Genomic DNA, 24,476 nt, shown 5'->3' on the forward strand with positions numbered 1-24,476 from the left:
GAATTATAATCAATTGGACAACAGTCTAACAGTCTGACTGAACTCAAATGATCTTTACATTTAGAGATTCGGCAGCACTAATGGTAAGTACTCTCGATAATGGTCTTTATAAGATTTTAATGTTATTAGAGTCACGCTTGTGGAAATTATACGATTGTAATGTTATTAGGATTATTCTAGTGTGCTTTATAAGATTGCAATATTATTAGGATCACGCTAATGGGCCATATAAGACTGTGGTATTATTAAGATCACGCTAGTGTGCTTTATAAGATTGTAACGTTATTAGATCACGCTAGTGGGTGATATTATTAGGATCACGCTAGTTTGCTTTATAAGGTTATAACGTTATTAGGATCACGCTAGTGGGTTTTATAAGATTGTAATATTAGAATGATGCTAGTGACTTCTATAAGATTGTAATGTTATTAGGATCACGCTAGTGGGCTTTATACGATTGCAATGTTCTTAGAATCACGCTACTGGACATTTATAAGATTGTAATGTTATTAGAATCACGCTATTGATCCTTTATAAGATTGTAATGCATTAGGATCACGCTAGTGGGCTTTATAAGATTGTAACGTTATTAGGATTACACTAGTGGGCCATATAAAAGTAAAATGTTATTAGGATCACGCTAGTGGGTTTTATAAGATTATAATATTAGAATCATGCTAGTGGGCTTTATAAGATTGTAATGTTATTAGGATCACGCTAGTGGGCTTTATACGATTGCAATGTTCTTAGAATCACGCTACTGGACATTTATAAGATTGTAATGTTATTAGAATCACGCTATTGATCCTTTATAAGATTGTAATGCCATTACGATCACGCTAGTAGGCTTTATAAAATTGTAACTTATTAGCATTACACTAATGGATCATATAAAAGTGATATGTTGTTAGGATCACACTAGTGGGCCATATAAGATTGTAATGTTATTAAGATCTCGCGAGTGAGCTTTATAAGATTGTAGTGTCAGTACGTATGTACGTTCGCTACTCCACATGGTAACTCTTGAAATAAGTGAATTTTTGGATTCTCTTTTTCCCAATAGACAGCTCGTGCAATTATCTTGACCGACTTCGTTTATTGAGTCAATCCGCTAATATTTTCACGCGTAACGGTGACTTTAACGATGTGTTTCTTTTTATTGTCTTTACCCGTGTTTATTTAAACTTCTGTCGAGGAATTTCGAGCTTAAAATATATAAAATAATAATCACTTGTGTTGTCCTATATGGTCGCGAAACATGGTTACTTACTCTGGGAGAAGAACGTAGACTGAAAGTATTTGAGAACAAGATCCTAAGACGAATATTCGGACCCAAGAGGAACGGGAATGGCAGAAATTTCATAACGAAGGACTGCATAGTTTATACCGTTTACCAAACATTGTTAGGGCCATCAAATCTAGGAGGCTCAGATGGGCAGGTCGTGTGGCCAGAATGAAAGAAAGTAGGAACATTTTCAAAGTTTTAACTGGAAGATCAATCAGAAAACGAGCATTAGAAAGACCTAGGCGCAGATGGAATGACAATATTACAATAGATCTCGCAGAAATTGGAATATAAAGTAGAAACTGGATCCAGTTGGCTTAGAATGGAAGTCAGTTGAAAGCTTTTGTGAATGCGGCATTGAACCTCCGGGTTCCATAGGCCATCGAGTTATTTAGTTAGTTATGTTGCTTAAAATCTATTAAATACACCAGACCTATCTAATTTTGAGATTTTGTAATTATGAATAACTAATTTTGCGTCCAAAAATTTCAAAGAGTGTATCTCTTGTAGGCAGTGAAGTGGAGTGCAGATAGAAATCGTAAGTAAAAGGGAGAAAAGACAAAATCAGTGCATGTGCAACATGCTGAGTAAACCAAATTCAAAGTTTATTACATTCTTCTCAACAAGAAGCTGCACAAATGATTGCAGAGAATTTACACGGGATAAGTCAATACAAACTCTGGATGCGCTTACTTTAGACCAGGTCACTCCTGGTGTGTTCAACTGCAAAAAGGGAGGAAGCAATGTTTCAATGTTTACATCAGAATTACACAGATTGCAAGCACATTAAATCTACTTACTATAATTTACCTCTTAACACACGTTGATGTATGCATATCTTTTTCTTGCCCTGCAGTTGCTACTACCCTATGGAACTCATTCCCTAACAAGACTCTACCAAATACTACTACAAAGCGCTGCGGGTAGCAATAACAAGCATATCTACAACTAACATACACTGATGGAAACCTGTCAAATATTAAGAGCCTAACTTACTAAAATTAATACAAAATTTACCATTTTTCTTTTGTTTGTTTTTCGTAAATGAAAGGAGATAGTGAAATGCAACTTACCACAAACATAGATAATGTTATTCTACAACAGAAAATATGAACCTGAAGAATTTTCAGTGTAGCCATCCATAAAAATTACAGTGTTGCCAGAATAATATTTCCCCCAAAATCTAAGTTAAGGCAACCACTAGAGGAACAAACTCAACATTTGATTTCGTATCATGTTGTTTTGGTATCCTGTGAACTACTTTTTAAATAACATTATTATTTAATTGTAAAACTGCATGTTAAAACTATTTTGTTTATTATAAACCAAACACAACTATTATTTAAAAAGTAGTTTACAGGATTCCGAGGCAACATGATACGTAATTAAGTGCAGTTGAGTTCGTTCCTCTAGTCGCTGCTTTAACTTAGATTTTTGGGGAAATGTTATTCTGCCAACACAAAAAATTATTCAGGTTCATATTTTGTGTTGTAGAATAACATTATCTATGATTGTGTTACGTTGCGTTTCATTATCTTCTTTCACTTATGAAAAACAAGCAAAAGAAAACATGGAAAAATTCTGTATTATTTTTAGTAAGTCAGGCTCTTAACTCTAGATTTTGTTCAAGTTTAGTAATAATAAATAACAGCATCTGTATTTTTATGGTGGTAAGCTACGGCGCTTTCTGAAAAATGTAACCTGAAGTTAGAAATTATTCCCGAACTTAGTACGGATGTGGGATATTTTTTCAATGATATTTTCCCAGGTAAGAGAATTGATAAAACTGTACTAATTGTTTGGCCATTCTGTATTTTCACAGGTAAACGAATTGATAAAACTGTACTAATTGTTTGGCCATTCTGTATTTTCACAGGTAAACGAATTGATAAAACTGTACTAATTGTTTGGCCATTCTGTATTTTCACAGGTAAACGAATTGATAAAACTGTACTAATTGTTTGGCCATTCTGTATTTTTACAGGTAAACGAATTGATAAAACTGTACTAATTGTTTGGCCATTCTGTTTCCTTTACACATTCGATTTTTATGCCATGCTATCTGTTCATTAAACACTTGATCCCAGAGTCAGCTAATGAAATGACGAAGTAGCACCTAAAAGCTAACTTTATATAAACATATTCTGGTCCCAGAAAATCATCATCATAGGTTTTCTGCCATTATTTGCAGGTCACTTTCTGCAACTGAGAAGTTTCCATCGTCCACAGTCTTCCGCTAACTTTTTCGTCTTCGCGTACGATTTCTGTTTTGATATCGTCTATTGTAGTCTCCTTCGCCCTCTCCCTCTCTTTCTTGCCACCATACCCTCTAGCACATCCCTCATGATACAGTTCCTTCTTAGCCAATGTCCCAACCAGTTTCTCTTTCTCTTCTTAATAATATCTAAAATTGTTCTTTTCTCCCCCACCATTCCTAAGACCCTCTCCTTCGTTTCCCGCTCGACCCAGCTAATTATTTCCATACTTCTCCACACCCACATTTCGAAGGCTTTCAGTAGTTTTTCATCATTTTTGCGTAGTGTCCATGTTTCTGACCCATACAGCATAATACCCCCCACACGAAGCATTTTATAAGTCTTTTCTAAACTCTTTCTTGAAGGTTCCACAAAATAATCTTTTCTTCCTCCTAAAGGCTTTTTTTTTTTTTTTTTTTTTTTTTTTTGCCACTCCTATCCTTGCTTTCATTTCACGTTCACACTTAGGGATGCGCCGAGACAAAATTTGTGGCTGGCTCGTCTCGAAAATGTGCTATAAAAGTGATGTCTCGACTCGAAAAATGTATATTTCTCTATTGGAAGAGCCGTGTCTCGACTCGAATTTTGTCAAGAAAATCCTGTCTCGACTCATCTCGTGCGCATCCCTATTCACACTTCCCACCATCACTAGTAATACTACCTAGGTATCGAAAACTAGTTACCTGTTCTATTTTCTCCCTTCCTAAACTTCTATATTTGACAGCGACCCCTTCGTTCCAATCATCATGACTTTTGTCTTTCCCTACATTTATTTTTATCCCATATTCTTCACAGCCCTTCCTCAAGTATTCTAACATCTTATTCATTTTCTCTTCAGATTGTGCAATAAGCGCCATTTCATTTGCAAACAGCTCCCGGAGAATAAGATTGAAGTAAAATTAAGTTTTATCCCAATGTTACGATTGTTTATTTTTCTAGTTCAACAAAATCAGAGACTAATATTATATCAGGTTACCTTCCACACCTAGCAAATATGTTCTGTACACGTAATCTCAGCTAATGCAATAGAACATTGTAATCTAAAAGAAAGAACCAAAGAAACTACGTTTTCAAATTCATCTCAGGCTTAGGCAAAATTAACTACATACACTGAATATTTTCACGTTTCCTTTGTTGTATTAATTTGCAAGTAATAATAACGTGTTTTCCTGTGATTGAAGTATCGCATATTGTCAACGATGGTACTGATCACACAACATTGGAGTTATATTACAAAATAAATATAATATAAAAACACTGACGTTTACTAGGGATTATAAAATAGCATTGTTTAGTGTTATGTATGTACCAAAATGTTACATCCTAGTATATATATACAATATATACAGAATGATTCAGGAAGAGTGTCATATAATTTGTGAGGTGATTCTACACTTGAAAATAAACCGAAAAAGTCCTATGAACCTGTATCCGATTTTCGATTGTTACGGAACTGGAGCGGGTTGAGGACTACACACATCCATGAATGATTATGAAGACAAGTGTGAATAACCGAGATGCTGTGTAGGCGTTGTGATGGACAGAATAATAGTGGGACAGATGACTGATCCATCCTACAAGAGATGTGGGTGTTCTCCAACAGATGGCAGCACTATGACGTCGTACCGAGGTAACAGCTCCAACCCGCTCCAGTTCCGTAACGATCGAGAATCAGAAAATCATGTTCATAGGACTTTTACGGTTCAGTTTCACATATAGAATCACCTCACAAATTATGTTACATTCCTCTTGAATCACCATACAATTTTACTAATTTATCCTTGAAGTGAAGTTTAATGTCCTTTACTATTTCAACATTAATTTGAATTTACTTATCTATCTATCTATCTATCTATCTATCTATCTATCTATATATATATATATATAATATATATATATATATATATATATATATATATATATATATATTAACTGACAGATTTATTTTGATTAAATATTAGTTATCATTTTGGAACGGAAATCAATTAATTTACTCTGCTATTTGTATTGTTTCCGGTTTACTTTGTTTTTACATCTTAATTCTGCAAAGGCAATATAGAATTCAAGGGTCGCAATAACATGTGATATTTCTTTCCAAACACTGAAACTTAACAAAAAAAAAAAAAAAAAAAAAAAAAACTACGCTCCGTGAAAAAGCCTATAAGAACCGTATTATATAGCGTCTTTACTGTTTTATTATATTCTAGAAAACATTTGCCAAATTTTGTTTTTCTTTAAAATTCCCAAACAATTTCGCCACTCCTCTTGCATTCCGTGTTATTTCCTCGTCCGAATCCCTTTTGGTTTATGTTTTCAGTTTCTGGCCGCCTTTAACTCTTGAAATTAGTAAGAAAAATGATATCTTGCCTCCTCACTGGTTGGAACAATATATATATATATATATAGGGGGGGGAGGGAAGTAAGAATAAAACTTATACAATCAACTTAACTTCAGATGGTGATGAATCTAAAACAGTGAAGGGGTCATATAATAATAATAATAATAATAATAATAATAATAATAATAATAATAATAATAATAATAATAATAATAATAATAATAAAGAAAACGAAAAAGAAAAAGGTAATCCTTTAATTTAAAAATATTGATGGTCCCTGATTTTACCACCAATTCATTACTACTGAGGAATCTGACAATACTCCATCGTTCACCCTTTCCATATTGAATCTGCTTATGGCTATTCCACTGTTCTGGACGCATCATCATCTGAAATTAAGTTGACTGCATTAGTTTTGCCCTTGATTGTCCTACATGTCTTTAAAGTCCCCGATAATATGACCTGCAACAAGACGAAATACCGGACTTGTAACTTTCAGTATCAATGTGTAAACTCAGTAGAATTATGCACGAAGAGCAATGGCCTGTCAGGCTATTGGCTGGGTGACGTGATCGTTACTTCTGGCTTTCCAGATTTGCTACTTCTTACTTCAAATGGACTCCCAAAATGCCTCATGATGCTGGATCAACATGAAGTCGTCTTTGATTTCAGAAGGAATCGAATTCAGAGCAACGCGCACCAAAGAGCAAAGGATCAGGTTACAACAGAAAAACGAACGAAATTAATTAATGCTGTAACAGATATCAAAATTTTAGATCAGCGATCTAGCGTTCATAGCTTGTAATGCACCGAAACTAATTCGTGACCTACTTCTCTTTTTCACTATGTGTACTAATGCCATATATATTACAGCATGTGTTACTTTAAAGTTTTAAATTCCGGCGTCTTTAGATTTTTCGTCAGCTGGATTATATGAGAATATCTTCTTTCTTACGTAATTTGTAACCTGATTTCTGACACTTCTTCTACGTAGTTACTCCACACTTTTGTTAAATGATTCTTTAGTACGTGCCTTTCTGTAGTTTATGCTCTACAGAAATTTAATGAACAAAATTATGTCAAATTTAAATATTACAATCATATTTAAGTTACTCCAAAGCACGGAATACTTACGTGTACAAGAATACTTTTTGTGTTTTACGTTTTTACGCAACCCCAACATTATGAAGGAAAAGACCTACTATTAACCCTTTTAGGTTCTGGACATTTTTTTTAAGGTAAATTGTAGAATTTCAGTCAAGCGGCTGCAGCATCATCCCTATTTATCGTAAGATCCTGGTTCATACCTCGTTTCTTCACAATAGACCAGCCTTTGAAACGGTAACATTTACATTTCCCTATCGTGTCCCTGAGGCGAGAAATTGAGAAAAATCGGGATTTTTCTCTATAAACAAAAATTTTCGACATTTTAATCCCCTCTGGACACCTCTGTGTTAACGCAGAGATCTGAAAATCAACTGAAAAATACTAAGTAGTGTACTAAATGTGTGTACAAAATTTCAAACTTCTATCTTGAATAGTAAGGACGGGAAAAATATTTACAAATAATCCCCACAATGCTCCAGACTACCGCAGAAGACCCTGATCTAAGGTGAAAAATAAATAAATAAATAAATAAATAAAATAAAATAATCCTGGGACATCTCTATTTGTCCTAATGTCATGTTTTATACCTCATTCTCTTCAGAATATATCACCCTTTCAAACAGTGTCATTCACATGTCTCCATCATGTATCTGAGGCGTAAAAATCGCGAGAAAGGGATTTTTTGATAAAAAAATCCCCTTTTACCTTTCTGCCCCTCTGGACCCCTCCGGCCCCCCGAATTAACGCAGAGATGTGAAAAAATCTGATAAATATTACTCGGTGGACTGAATGTTTGTGCAAAATTTCAATCTTCTAGGTGCAAAAGTAAGCCCACCAAAAAATAATATAAACAGGCCAAACGAAAAATATATTTTTTAAGTTATGACGTCATCAACTCATATGTGTAGATGCAGAAAGATGTGGAATCATATGTAACGTGTTCTAGAATGCCTCTATGCTTGGGAAAACGGAAAAAAAACTAACTAAAAAACTTTTTTCGTACTTTTTTAATGGAATAATGAAGACATTACTTTAGTATCCAAAAATAGGTACTAGTACCTAAAAGGGTTAACGTAGGCTCCGAATCACGAATCCTCTAAAATCGTCCTCTTTATTCACGTTAATTTATTTCACATTTATTATACATAAAATTTTGAAGTTTCATTTCAAGCCTTATATTAAATATGTACTTACCGGTCCATCAGGATGCCTGTAGTAATAGGTCCTATCTGGGAGTCCAAGACCAGCAGGACTTATCTGTGCCAAAACAATAGGTAACACATTATTCTAGTGAACAAAATAAAACAAAGCAAAATAGGTTTCAAATTCTCCATTAGTTTCTATTCAAACCGAAAGTGGTTCAAATAAACAATTTCCGGTTTCAATCTTTATCGTCATAGAACAAAAACAATAATAGGGATAAGTGGTTTCCTGCAATCAATTTAGGCTATCGAGAAAACATATCATCACAACCCACAACACTCTACCAAAACCAGAAGTGGTTGAAATTTACTACTAATGCGGTTTCAATACTGATTTCCTAGAGCAAAAACTGTTAAAAGATATCGAGATTCAGTTTTCTGCACTCGATTCAGCTTCCAAAGAGGAGGTTCTACCTTCTCCTTCAATATCTATTCAATCCAGAAGTGGTTCAAATTAACAATTTCCGGTTTCAACCGCTATCGCTATAGAACAAAACAGTGAGGCATGGCGAGTAATGACTTTCTAATATGGATTCAGCATCAGAGGAACAGGTTCTATTTTTGATTTTATTAATTTATTGCAACCAGTAGATATATTTAATATATGTACCAATTCAAATTTTGTGTACTGAATTCCCACTGTGAAGGGAAACACTTGTTTCACATTTACTTTTGTTTCTTTCATCTCTTATAATTCGAGAACCAGATAATTAGTATTGTACAAATATTGCAGTCTTTGAACACTGATGAGGTGTATGGAGGGGATATTTCTGATTAATGTAATCTTGATAAATAGTGATCAAAAAATCTGAATTTAACTAACGTTGACTTTGAAATTACCACTGTTACATATAGGCAACCACGTAATACGTAGATGTTCTGTTGCTTAACATAACATCGGACAAATCAAGTAATCTTAAATCTTTACACAAATCTTTATTATGTATTTATTTTTCGATTATGCTTAAAGGATACCAAAAGAACGATTAAGTGCTAGAATGATCTACTTTTCATCTTTCACAATCAAATTTTATTGTAGAATTTTCGAATATTTAGAAAATAACCTAAAAACTGTTTATTTACATAACGCACAAAGAGTGAAAAAGCGATTGACTGGATCGGGATATCCGGCATACCGTGCCGATGCATTAACCACTATGCTACGAAGTCCGCTTCCCAGAACAATTACCCACTCTCCCACTCTTGTGGTCGGTACTCTCCACTCGAACCACGTGGGTTGTACCATCGACCACTGCTGTGCTTGGACAATCCCTGTGTTCATATACCGAGCACCTTATGATGGTTATAAATTCATATTGAGATTAATGAGAGACGAAACAACAGATTTTTTTTAACACACCAGATCCTCTGTAGATGTGAATTTTATAACGCACAAAAAGGAAAAAGTGAATGACTGGACCGTGACTCGAACCGAGACCTCCGGCATACCATGCCGATGCGTTAACCATTACGTCACCCTGTCCAGTCAGTCGATTTTTCACTCTTTGTGCGTTATAGAATCCACATCTACAGAGGATCTGGTGTGTTAAAAAATCGATTGTTTCCTCTGTTATTAATTTCTATGTTTATTTATGTCTTTTGTGTATTTACTGTTATTATCATCTCATAGCATCAAAATTGTCATTTGGATTTATTGTATTTTTCATGTGCTTTATACTAATTATAATAAGATATCCTATAAGATATACTAATTATTCTTGCACATCCCGTGTATTCGGTGTTCTGTAACTGTTATAATATATATATATATACTAACCATTTCTCATAGAGTATACACACTCTATTTTATTTAACGAAGCCTGTACATCCGGTATCCACAACCGATATCACAAAGCACGCTCAACTCAGTAATATTGCACTTCAAATTACTAGTGTTTTCGTTTAAGAAGAAGAGGTGAAACTTGCCAAACAGAATACAGGAACGCACAGCGAAAACAAAGATGATGAGTGGCTACTTAAATCACATTGATATATTAGTTCAAATCACTCACCTAAAAATGGTCCTCATTAATCTTTCCTTAAATATTTCGTGTAAGACTCTCAGTCACTCATCTTCATGGGTACACACAGGGTGCCCACAAAGGGGGGCTATGACGCAAACTGCGTCATTGAAATATTTGGGGGGGTAAAAATCTATATAAATATGTTTGAGGAGGTGTAAAAATTAATCGAAAAGATTTTTTTTCATGGAAGAACACCTATGGATAGACAATTGGGGGTGCGTCATGGATATAAGGAGGTGGGCACCACTGGGTACACAAGTCTCTTTAACAGCGCGATCTTCATTTTTTTTTTCTCAACAAAAGTAATTATGAATATTGCGTAGATTTTATTGATACATATAGTCGCCTACTTTTCTCAACATCCCAATAGTTACAGACACTGTTGTCAGATTGGGCTACAAGTAGCAGATTGGGTGAATTTTAAAGTGTTCTCGCTACCACATTTCAAATTGAACAACACATCATTTTTAGGCTATTTTTAATTATCTGCAGAATATAACTCTTAAGGATGCGCTACTTTCCTGTTTTCATACATGAAATTACAAATTGCTAGTTTAATACAATAACATTACAATAATACAATACAATAATAGTTTAATACAATAATATTAATGCAATACAATAATATAATACAAGTTTTGTTGGTTGAGTATTCTATTCACAATAAACAATAGTTTTACTAAAAGTAACATATTCGATACTAATTCAATTATTGTTTTAGTGCTTTCTAATCTCCAGGTCTAACAACACTAGACTTTTGTTGAGCTTCATCTATTGCAGCATCGTTGACCATGTTACTGTCTCAGTTAATATTTAGGCCTAATAAAGTAGTTACGGACCTGTATAAACGTGAACATCAAATTTTTAATTGTGTTACACTATTATCAATATTGATACAATAAGTACGTGGAGTTGCAATAAATCTTCGAAACTTGATGGTTCCCAGATAAAGAATTTGGCAAATGAATTAAAGAAGTGAAGAATAACAGTGAACAAGCATATTGTAAACGTTGTAAAGTATGTTTCAGAGCCCACAAAACTGTCTTAAGCAAACATGTTTCCTTGAAAATCAGAAAAGTCGCCCATTTCACACTATCACCGTCTGCTCAGTTCATTCCAAACTACAGTTCTAATGCTCCCTGACGTAGTATGGAGTTTCCCTAACACACCACCGCCAACAGTTCTAAACTGCGGTCGCTGCCTGATCATTGCCAACCCAGATATCTGCTATATTTCCAACTCCAGATCTTACCATTAAATCGATAAGAATATATATATATATATATATATATATATATATATATATATATATATATATATATATATATGATTAGTAAAAGTGTATACGTGCAAAATATTTCATTTTTATGTTTGAGCTACAAATAGTTCGAATACGCTACTTTTCGAGCACAACCTCGCTATTTTTAAACACTGGTTACAGATTGCTCTTATTACTTTAATATGCAACAATATATGCATGTGGTCCTGATTTTAGTACACTAACTTAATTACTAATAAGCATTTTTATTTGTGTTTTAGGTTTTCTTTCTGATGGCTTCTTCTTAATCAGAACATCGTCTTAATCACTCAACAAATAATTAATTTAAACCACCAATAATTTTTATTTATAAATTTAGTTAGGCTACATTGACATTAAGGCTACATACATACCGTATATTGTTATACATTAAAGTAATCTAAGTAAAGGCAATCTAACGGATGATCCGTAAAGAACACACCTTTTGAAATACCCACCATTTCTGTTCTCGTAAGTTGGCAGCACTGAACGTTACATGATTTTCATCTGTTGTCTTTGTGGTTTGTAGTCACGAAGCGCCGAATAGCACATGATGGTCATTTGTTTTCTGTACGAGTAGTAATGGGGCGCTTCATGACGGACAACTATGTCGGTCACTATGATAACATGCTGTTTCGTCATGAAGTGTTCATTCCTACAGGAAAAAGATGACATTCATGCGCTATTCAGTCCGTGACTACTGACCACAAAGACAACAGATGAAAATCGTGTAATTTTCAGTACTGCCTACTTTCTAGAACAGAAATGGCGGACATTTCAAAAGTTGCTTTGTTTGTGGGATTGAGAAAGACAGATGACTGTGTGTACCGATGCAATGTTCATTATTATTACTGCTGAGACATAAAAAACAATGGGAAGATCATGTTATGAAAAGGACTTAAACAATTCTGTACTCCGGGAAGATGAGTGACCGAGGGTCTCACCCGAAATATTGGAGGAAAGATTGATAACAAACATTACAAGCTGAGTGATTTGAGGTATTGCAACGTGTTCCATACAGTCAAACAAATAACTGAACCGATGTACTTTGTCAGTGAAGAACTTAATTCTAACCAACTCACTTTTATTATATTCTTCTTTGGCTGTCTCGCGTCAGGAACAACGCTGATCTCAAAGAAAGGAGACACCCCATGTTCAGAGTAAAGCTTAATGACTTTGTTGAAATCCCAGTTATGAATAGTAAATTCTCGAAGAACATGCCAACCACCTAGAAATTAAAAATAAAATATAACTACAAGAGTTTTTTCCAGGTTATATCTCTATGAATTAAATAGTAAATACATTGTATTACTCATAAAAAGTGTGATTTAGCAGAATAATAATCGCTAAGTACTTCACATAATATTGATAAGTATTCTAGTGGCCCATGTTAAAAGCGTCTGTTGTATGTTACACAAACCAGGGTTGTAAGCCATAAAGGGTTTAGTACTGCACAAAATGAGTGTGAATATCTAAAAAAAAGTTGGTGCAAAGGCACAAATAAAAATGATATATTTTGACATAGGAATTTGAATATTTAGTGAAAACTTGGTAGAGACCAGGTTATATTGATTCAAGAAATAACCCTTTTGAACCCTAGTGAAATTAGATACATTATAAACAATAAAGTTTTCATACTTTTTAGGGAAGTTATGTATAATAAGATTTTTAAAAAAATAAAAAATGACCTACCTTTCGCAATACAGAGAAAGAGGGAAAATTAAACTATATTTGCGCAAATTACGTGAAAAAATACTTTTCATCTTATATACAACCAGAATACTTTAATTTTTCCTGGCGACGTGATTTTAATAAGTCTTCTCGGGCGATCAGCCAAGGTGAAAATATTGACATCCGACGTTTCGAATTAAACTTCAGGGATTGATCGCATTCATCTTCATCATTACAATCCCTGAAGATGAATGCGATGCCTGCATTCGAAACGTCGGATGCCAATATTTTCACCTGGCTCATAGCCCGAGAAGACTTATTAAAGTATAGATAACCAGGTAATTAGCTGTACTCCTCACTAAAACTATATTCGAAGATAATTTATTGAACATTTGTCAGTCTGCTGCTTTTACTGCTATTTTTATAGCGAAAAAACGAGTTAATAATAAATCACGCAAATTTTAAAGTAATCCAGTGGATAGCACGCAACATGTAACTTTTTCTTTTCGTTTCTTGTAATGGCGTATACGATTTTATTTCTATCAAGACTATATTATTTATTTTATTTCTTTCTTTATTTATTCACTTGCCATTGGCCACAACGAGCTAACGCTCACATTAAGGGACATACAGTATCATTACGTACTTATTTCAACAATAATAAAACATGACAATATATGCTTGTCATACACTAAAAAGAGACTAAAAAGAAAAAGAAAAGAATTAAATAAAGAAAAAATACTAGAAACAATAATGGAAATACGTTTGTTTTTGTTTGTTTTGTTTTGTTTTGTTTTCCTTTTTTAACCGGTTAAAATATATTTACAATGTAAATAAAATAATCTGAAGCGGCCATTATACTTGCCAAGTTCTGTTATTATCCTTCGTAAAGGCTTCTGATGATCACTCTCGATGTTCTCCAAATTCATGCAGGATTCATAGAAGTTAATAACTTTCCATTCAAGAGAGTCCAAGTTGGTTGGCTGAGAAAGGGTTGTGATAATAGAATGTATCCTTTCACGAGCTGGAAGATAAAATATATATACATTACAACGACTTCGTCACAAGGAAGAAGGAGAAATATTTCATTTCTTCTTATTTTGTATTACTGAATCAACGTTTACTTCTACGAAGGTGTATCCAAAAGTTTCAACTATCATAAAGAAGTTATACAGATATTTACGTGAAACTTTTTGTGCATAATCAATGTCATTTCTATGCACTTGTGCAAATACCAAATATGTGTCTAAAGTATCTTTCTTTCCACAGCCTATAGAAGACATCAACCTGTATGATGAATAAAATTGAACCCCGAAGTCTCATTAAGTTCCTCCATTTGAAGGGCAACAACGCACCACCAAATCCACGACGAAATGAAAGCTGTCTATAGGGATGAAAGCCCATCTTATGACATGGTTGTGAGGTAGAAGCGGAACTTTCGAAGTGGTCACATGTCCCTCACAGACGAGCCACGAACAGGAAGTCCGTCAATCAAGGATGATGCTGACATGGTGAAGAAAGGAGGCCGTTATCCTCGAAGACAGAAGATCGACCATGAAAATAATGAGGGCGGAAACTGGACTAAGTTAGGAAGTGCGTGGAGGATTATTCATGAGGAACTGTACATGAATAAAGTGTCTGCAAGATGTTTTCCTCGCTTGTTGGAAAGAAGCAAAATCGCAATGACTTTGCCACGATCCACTAGTTAGGCTATGAACTTTTGACGCATCCACCTTATTCGCCTGATCTTGCACCAAGTAACTTTTTTTCTTTTTCCCAGTGGTGCAAAAATTTGTCAGAATATTTTGGGAATAGATTCCTTACTTCAAAATAAGAAAAAAAAAACTTAATATGGAACTGTGGTCGGAAATGCATTTTCGTATTATAGGGTGCCGAAAACGTGAAAAAATTAATTTTAAAGATCCATAGTTCCAGTACTATAGGACCAATCATAGTCGAGTCAAGAAATCACTGAGGAACTAGTATGTGAACTATTTAAATATAATCTTTAAAAAACCTCCGGTACTTGCACAATCATTTTTAGAGAGGCTGTTTGGGAGTACTTGATCAGTCTCCACCTACCTCTCTAAAAATTGGTGTGCAAGTACTGGAGCATTCTTAAACATTGATATTTGGATAGTTCACATAGCAGTTTCTCAGTAATGTCTTGACTACGATAGGTCCCATAGTAGTGGAGCTATGAACTTCCAAAGTTTATTTGTTTCACCTTGTCGACACCCTATAACTCCGAAACTATCCACTTTTGAGCACAGGTTCATATGAAACTATCCACTTTTGAGCACAGGTCCATATGAACGTTTTTCTTATTTTGTTGTAAGGAATCTGTTCCCAATTTATTATGACACATTTTTGTAATACCCAAGTCAAAATAAAATTAATAGTTTCTATGTCAGTTTAATATTTCTTAGTTTTCACACAATCACAAAAAAAAAAAACGTTATGCACATTACCAAAAACACGTGACTGTTCTGGTGTGGGAAGGAAGATGCATAGTTTAATGTATTTTACACATACACAATCTAACTTCATTAAACATCTTGACGAAAGACACTCTGGTAACGTGCCAGAAATATAGATGGGAAGTTAAAAACTGTTGATCATCATCTCCACAGGAACACATAAAAGTCAGCATTGTATTACATTTGAAATGTGTACTATACGTTTAATTAGTTGCAGTATTCTGATTTTTTTTATTTACTGCTGAAAAATCATGTTAAACGCCAAATTTTCGTTGACAGTTGTCACCATTGTCAGAACTTAGGTAAGAAAGGTTTACTGGGGATAGGATATCTGGGAATCAGTTAGATATGACTTTTGTTTTAAATGTGAACAGTGACAATAAAAACTTCTTGCTGTTACACAGAAAACACTCTTTAAACCTTTGTTCTTCTTTTATGATTGGTGACAACGGTGAAGGTAGGTGTCAATGATATTATTCCAATTTTTGTCAAGAGTTCCAATGTCTGAACTTAATTTTAAAACTTTTTTTTTTTTAAACCAACGTCTTAACATAGCTGACAGCACGCCGCCAAAATTCGTCGTTTAACATGAATTTTTTAAACAACATATAATACGATGCTGAAGGATAAGATTAGTATATTTTGAGTTTATTGATGAGAGTGCTCTTCAACTAGTTTACATTACAACTTCCAGATTTATTTATCTTTTTATTTAAGAAGTTGCACATATATCTTGAACGATTCTATTTTACATCGACACATTTGCAGCAAGAAAAGAAAATTTGAGATTAAATCAGTCAGGATGCATATATAAAGGAAATTTAGAGCCATAGGCCTGCTTCATCATGAGTAAGCATCCGAAAACCTGGAAAGAGAAAAAAGTGTTCAAATCTAATTAAAAAGCAGTCTTTCTAGTTTAGCAAACTGTTGGACGGAACATATGGACACGGAGAATATGCACATTGTTACGTGAGGAAATCTAGAAACGTATAGTGAGCTGAAATCCCAAAAAGCAGGTCAAAATATGAAAGCGTTGTTTAATTTACATGACATTATGAATATATAGGTATTCAAGGTCACTAATAACAATTATTTGGTCAAAACCTGGTGGATCCAATATGAACAGCAAAATGTTTTAAGGCTTCTCCAAATAGGCTGAAAACTAGTTTAATTTTATTTTTGAAGTCGCTGAAAACGATTATAACGTCAGAATGTCAACATTCAAACTGGTTATGAAGTAAATTGCGCAATATAACAAAATAATATATAGTGGCTCAGTGGTAGAGCGTTCACCTCCGGTGCTTGGGGTCCCTGCTTCGATCCCAGCTTGCGCCGTGTGGGCTTTGTGGTGGACAAACACTGTGCTCGTGAGTTTTCTCGGAGTTCTCCCGTTTCCTCCCACTTTCTTCATTCCACCATTTCACTCATCTCTCCATCATCACCGTCTCCTTTAGCCTAACAGGCATATCGTGGGACGTAAAACTTAGAAAATTTTCATTTCATTTCAAAACAATATATACATTTATTACTGTTATAGTTCAAATTACTAATAATTGTTAAAAATGGGTATTCTGGATATTTATTGGGAAACGTGCATACATTTTGCAAGGATACATATGAGCAGCTGTTCTTTTGTGAATTCCGTTAGTTTGTAGTATTGTCTGTGTCATAAAATCAATATGTCGATAGAATTATGCGGAATTCATAATTGTTTTCCTGCATTTACCTACTTTATTTTTCTTATTATTTCTTTATTTTTCGTTAACTTTAATATTATGATAAAAAGGCCTTGTGTCCATCTTAAACACAAACTACACACACTTTCTTACAAGGCTGTTTATATTCTTTATTATAAATTAACTTGAAATGTTACAGTTTCGGAAGTATATCACTTCCTTCTTCAGACTAATTCATCCAACTGAAATCATAAATAATATTAGGAGATAAAAATGATGTAATATTATTTATGATTTCAGTTGGAGAATTAGTCTGAAGAAGGAAGTGATATACTTCCGAAACTGTAACATTTCTAGTTAATTTATAATAAAGAATATAAACAGCCTTGTAAGAAAGTGTGTGTAGTTTGTGGTTAATTTTAACGATAATTTGTGATAACTTCAATTGTTTTCTCAGCTTAAATTATTTAAATGTCAATTCTACATACATTCATCTATTTTATCTTTTGAAAATCAAAAAAAAAAAAAAAAATAATGTTGAAAATTAACATTTATAATATTTTAAATCAAAGTTTTTTTTTTTTTTTTTTTTTTTTTTTTTTTTTTTTTTTTGTTTACTACACGCGAACTGATCAAATGGCAACACTTTTCAAACGACTGCCTGCTCTGCACGTATAACAAAGAGACTAACGTTCTAACGAAATTTTATACTTCAAACATTCTACTATACGACTCATGACGTGAATATGTGCAAATCGAAACTTTTTTTTTTTTTTTTTAACCAGCTTTTTGGGATTACAGCTTACTATAGAACGCCTCGAATCCTTTCCCTACAATGCTGTGTTGTTGGTATAGTGAGAGCCCAAAGAAACACCTGCTGAACTAGAAAAAAAAGTTACTCTGCTAAAGAACTTTTTTTCTTTAGCAAAGGGCGCGTTATCAATGTGGAGTTAAAATGTCTGATGTGATTGGAAAAATTTCATTATTTTACCTTTAAGACCACCTATTCCCAACAACTTTCTTCTCTATTATTTTACGGATATTTCCTCATAACGGACTTGACCTATAACACCGTACTTTTGATATATCCTATACTGTATATTAAGGGCTTTCGCCTAAAGGGACTGAAAAAAACATTCAGAGTGGGCTGGCCTCGGGATTCGAACCGAGAGATTTGTCCCGATTGCGAAGTAACAATGCTAATTACTCACTCACGTTTGCTCGGTAATTTGTGAATGCTGATGAGAATTGGAACTAATCTGCAGGCACTCTAATGTTTTCTTTACACTGCTCCATATTTTAAGAACGGATACAAACGTCTTTTGAAACAAAATAAGTTCTATGTTAATTCTCACTAGAAGTACGACACTTCTTTAAACTTCCAAATTAATTAGTGACTAAATTACTTTTACATATTTGCTTACTACGTTATTACTATTTAAAAACTAGCTTTGTTATGTAAGTGCTTCAGAAATGTGTGAATACGTTCACTCGGCATATTCTTGAAGCAAAACAAAGCACTCATAAAAGAGAAATCATTCCTCTGTAGAGGGTAACAATTTTCATCAATTTAGTTATCCATTTGTCTAAAAATACACATCGCCAACATTGACATTTATCTGTTTATTATTTTTGAGAAAAAGAAAAAGGAAACTCCAGTAGGAGCATTCTTGACAGGTACTCTACTTCTTATATATATTGTTAAGTATACGCTCGATTGTTTCCAAAAGCATCACGTATACGCAAGGCTACTTGGCGTATACGCACTCCAATATATGCTCATTCTTTCGTAAATTTAAGGTGAGTATACGCTGGACTATAAAAATTTGAGGTGGGTATACGCCGTATACTCCCGTATACGCCCCATTACATCCCTGTATCCTGTAACGGTTTATACACATGGAAACGTTTTCGCAAAGTTTATCCTCAAATGACATTGCCTTTCTATATGAACGAAATTCACTATTTTTCTCTACTTGATTTATTTTATTTTATTATTTTATTAATTTATTACAATGAACAAAAAGGAGAGTTTCACACTCCCGCAATGATTATAAAAACTAAAGAACCTTTTCAGTGATCACGGGCTTCATCATTAAGTTTATATGTCTGAAAGAGGTTTTTAAAAAACGATAAAAAGGGAACAATGTGGAAAAGATGAAGCGTAAAAAGCGAATTCGAAGCAAGTACCCAGCTTCCTATCATAAAACACTTCACTTGTCATAGTGCTCTGTGACGTGAGTTGTGTATTTGCTTCGAATTACCTTGTTATCCCTTCATACTTTCCAGTTTGTTTTTTTAATACCGTTTTTAACGTTTTCCAGACTTATATATATAAAGGTGATTAATAAGCACCGTATCCATTATTTATTTATTTATTTATTTATTTATTTATTTATTTATGAACTGTATATGAAACACATACATTGTTATATGACATTGTTTCCATTATTTATTTATTTATTTATGAACTATTTTTTATGAAAAATATACATTGTTAAATGACAGATTGTATCGATTATTTATTTACTCATTTGTTTATGACTGTGTAAGAAAATATACTAAGGAAGAAATTGGTCAAGCGCTATATATAGTATTAAAATTTACGATTCAGAGGTTTGGACATTACAGAAGTTGGAGAAGAAATATTTGGAGAGCTTCGAAAGGTGGTGTTGGAGGAAGATGGAGAAGATAAAATGGACAGAAAGAGTAACAAACGAAGATGTTTTAAAACAGATAGGACAGAAGAGGACACTTCTAGCCACCATCCTTCTTAGAAAGGCCAATTGGATTGGACGCATCTTGCGAAGAAATTGTCTTCTTCATACCGTCATTGACGGACAGATGGAAGGAAAGCGAGGAATAGAAAAAACTGAAGTGATCTATGATTTGAAAAATAGAAGAAAATATTGGGAGTTAAAAGAGGAAGCTGAAAATCGAGAAACATGAAAGAAACATGTTCAGGCCCAAACTGAAAATTAAGAGGTTGAAAAAAAAAAAACTCATTAGTCCCAGGACCTGCCAAAGGAATAATAATAATAATAATAATAATAATAATAATAATAATAATAATAATAATAATAATAATAATAATAATAATAATAACGATGATGAAAATATACATTGTTAAATGACAGATTGTATCAATTATTTATTTATTACCGTATATGAAAATACACATTGTTAATTGACAGATTGTATTCAGTATTTATTTATTTATTTATGAAGTGTATATGAAAAATATGCATTGTTAAATGACTTATGAACTGTACATGGAAAATACACATTGTAAACTAGGAGATTGTATTTATTATGGTTTCATTATTCCTAACAATGACACGCAAACTACTTGTAAATTTGCAATGAATTCTATTTTAGAGTTTACTAGTTACTACAAGAGATGACGGCATCATTCAACGACGAAATTAGGAACAACTAATAGTTATCTATGCTTAAGGCAGAGATGCTCATCTTCCTGTCCATTGGTCTTCTCGCCTATAATTCTGCCGGTATGTTTTTCAAACTCACTCAGCTGTTCTCTTCCTTGGGCGCAGCCTTATACCCTATACCTGGGCGTTCTGTATAAATTATATATATATATATATATATATATATAAATTTGAGTTGCTCCTGGTATGAATGTTCCAACTACATTTTTGAATCTCTCTCCTAAAATCTCACTATACTACCCTTCATGTCATGATCAGTGGCGGTTTTAGTGGGTAGACTGGGTAGGCACAGATTTTTTAAAAATATATAAGCACTAAAAGATACAATAAAGAGTAAATATATTTTCCACTTTTTATATTAATTGTAAATAATTATTTAATAAACAGCATTAACCACTACTGTAAAAGTAATTTCCTATTGTCATTAATCAATCAATTGTGCATATGTATTCATACGCAAGGGAGCGGGCCTACCCAAAATAGGGATGTAAAATACCTGGGTATTTATTTCAGCGGGTAAATACCCTGGGTAAATACCCGGGTATTTACCCAAAATGGGTATTTTAGTGGGTATTTTATGTTTCAATTACCAATAAATAAATTTTATTGTTATCAATGAAAAATATAATGGTCATTTGTATCACCTGCAAAAGGAGCACTAAATAACCACTAAATTAACCACTTTTTCTATTAATTAAAGAGTGAATTTGATATTTATTAAGTAACACAGTACTGATTTCCTAGCTACTTCCCATTATTTTTCTTTTTACTCTCACTAAATTTCCTACTATTATCCTTGGCGGAAAATAATTGTCCATTCTACACTGTAAATTCTTACCTTAGTGTGCCCCTTAGGCGTCCAATCAGTTGCACGGTATAGAATTTGATAGTGAACAAACCAACACGAAAATATACAATTTATGATAGAACATGACGATGACCAAAGAAAGTGAAGTCAGTTGTCACCAAACTAATCATACACTATTATTAAGTATTCTGTCTGCCAGCAGCTCCTGGTATTAATAACACGAAATTTAAGTTATTCCTTAGGTTCTCGTTTGATGAAATTGCTTTCTTCATTTCTCTCGATCTGGCACATCTTTTATTTCCAATACCTTCTCCAGTTTTTCAAATCACCGCTGAGCACATTAACTAAGCTATTTAAGTAACAGTGGGATCTCTATAACTAAAATGAACAACCACTTTTCCTTTAGGTTTACCAAATTCATTAATTGCAGAAAATTAATTATTAATAATTACTTTTCTATTTTAAGGATCTAAAGTTTACATTACCTTAAAAATGTGAATAGTACTGATGAAAAACAACTTCTTTAATAATTAAAAAAAACTGAACTGATATTCCAAATACAGCTGGTTACTTTTTTCGCGCAAAATAATGTTATTTTTGGTATTTTATCTATTAGGCAATGAGATGTACTGAATTGTCAATTATGCAAAAAAAAAAAAAAAAAAAAAACAATAAGTTTCTTATATTTTATTCCTGGTTTACTGAATTAACAAATTAAATCTGATTGAGAAACTATCTACTGTAACATCTAAGTTGTGGATATAGTTATAAGTACAGAAACTCGACTTTAGTAAGTAATAACCTAGAAAATATTCAGAAACTAAAGAAATTACACATTTACTAATTTGCCATTCTGTAGAAGTAATTATATAATTACGAAAGTTGCAGAATAATCAAAGTAACTGAATTTAATAAATTGTTCGATCAAATTATTTACTAAATATGCCGTTGAAAGAAAATGATCCATAAATAAGAAATAACACTTCGTAAAACACTAATTCGTAAGTAACTAATTCCTGATTTTTAGAAGTGTTCACTAAATGGAGTTTAACACAATCGATAATGCTTTGTGAAAGTATTTATTGGAATAGCATATTTAAAATACTAATGGATAAAAAAAAAACGTTCAGTTGTATAGTAACTAAGTGAAGGTAATATTTATACCTTAAATTATTCAATATAGAACAACAGTTAACCCCTATCATATTTGGTGCATTCTAAATAACACGATCACAAGTTTTACTGTTCTACTCAGTATCAACCGTAAGTTCAGATTCGGAATCATCACACATTTCTTAGGTATCAACATCAGTATCAATCGTTCCTTTACGTTCTTCTATGTCACTCATTTCTTCTGTATCCTTTTCCAATGTCTCTGGTATTTTGTTCTGTTCCATGCCAACAGCTGGTGACTTCTTCCTTCTAGACCATGGTTCTGAGAATGTTGCATCCGTGAAACTTCAGGTAATTTCTTATTTAAAAGCTTCCAGTTATATGAAAGATACTTTAGTTTCCGTGCCCTTTCCGATGATAAACAATTTATTGTTTTACTATGGTCCAAGTAAATGTAGAGAAAGTTCTTTCTGTGGCGGCAGATGTAACCGGAGCACTAAGGATTCTAATGGCAACATCAACTAATTTAGTGATGCCTCGAAACCCTCTCCACCAAAGTAGTGAGCTCATTTGTTCCAGTCCGTCCCACAAAAGCTTCCTTGCCCATATTCCTTCCTTGTCCCTGTAGTCAGTCAAATGTGCTCTCAGTAAAACAGAATTCAATCCCATTTGTTTTCAAACTTCACAAATGAAATTTATTCATCAAGCAATTATTCAGCTGTCAATTTGCAGCCCTGAAAAGTGGAATTGAGGAGATATGCAGCCAGATGAATTGGACCCAAGCCGAATTCACTTCATTCTTTAAATTTTTCAATTATTGACTGTTCTGTTTTTGAAAGGATTGACGATGGTAACTGTTCTGTCCGAGTTTGATGAATTCTCTGGAATTTTGAATACACAATGTCTATATGAGGCTTATTTTACTCGAAGCTAGTAATCAAACCCACTATAGGTTTCAAAATGGCTGCAAGTTTTTCAATACAAACCCAGAATGTATTATCAAGAGGTATTTTCTTGATTTCTAAAGGTAATGGCAATTCCTCAATCACAGCGAGCGTCTGAAGCCTAGTTTTATTGACAAGAAACTTTGGAGGCAGTGTAAATGGCTTCCCCATCTTGTTTTTCCAAGCGACTTTAACGAAATTGTAACCCTTCTTTCCTTTGAGATTTGTGTAAATAGTGCTTGGAAGTGATGTCTATGTTTGTATTAACAACATCAGTTGCACTTCCCAGTAATGTCTTTACTGGGACATCCGAGGATATCATCAGATGGACATCCGAGGATGTCAGAACAAAGCAAATGGAGATGAGCAAGACAACTCAAAGATACTATATTAGAATACTTCTGTTTTATTAATATAAAAGCTGCTCTCACGCGTTGTCTCCTATGATTACTAATTTTTTTTTAGGGTTATATTGTTTACAGAACATTCATGATCTCTTCAGACAAGTAATGTGCATCTTTCGACAACGTGAAATAAACAAAAACAGGTTCAGACTTTGAAATGACGAAATAACTGATAGATTCATTTCTCAAGTTACTCCACCCATCACACTGTAAATCTAGATTTGGAGAATTCCTCTAACTTCATTTTAATTTCCCCTTGCATTTCATTGTATTGAGCATCCAAGTAACTCGTAACCAGGTGATACGAAGGACGAATTTTCTTTAAAAAATTCAATCCACAAAGGGTGACCAATAAGTGGCAGGGGACACCCACTAACGAGATCGCGTTGACAAGGCTTTCGTTCAACACTTCCTGTAATATA

The 24,476-nt window shown here is 33.5% G+C and overlaps 1 protein-coding gene across 1 annotated transcript in view; it reads right to left on the reverse strand.

The window, feature by feature from the left end:
• LOC145671356 (endothelin-converting enzyme 1-like) overlaps positions 1-24,476 on the reverse strand; it is a 249,238-nt gene that overhangs the window by 52,728 nt on the left and 172,034 nt on the right. The window contains exons 3-5 of the mRNA XM_081740414.1: positions 14,046-14,204; positions 12,592-12,737; positions 8,181-8,243 (exon numbers count right to left, since the gene is read on the reverse strand). Coding sequence (XP_081596540.1) covers positions 8,181-8,243; positions 12,592-12,737; positions 14,046-14,204 — 368 coding nt within the window. The remainder of the gene's footprint in view (positions 1-8,180; positions 8,244-12,591; positions 12,738-14,045; positions 14,205-24,476) is intronic.

This window comes from Thermobia domestica, chromosome 15 (assembly GCF_964235325.1).
Source record: "Thermobia domestica chromosome 15, izTheDome1.hap1.1, whole genome shotgun sequence".
Lineage (NCBI taxonomy): Eukaryota > Metazoa > Arthropoda > Insecta > Zygentoma > Lepismatidae > Thermobia > Thermobia domestica.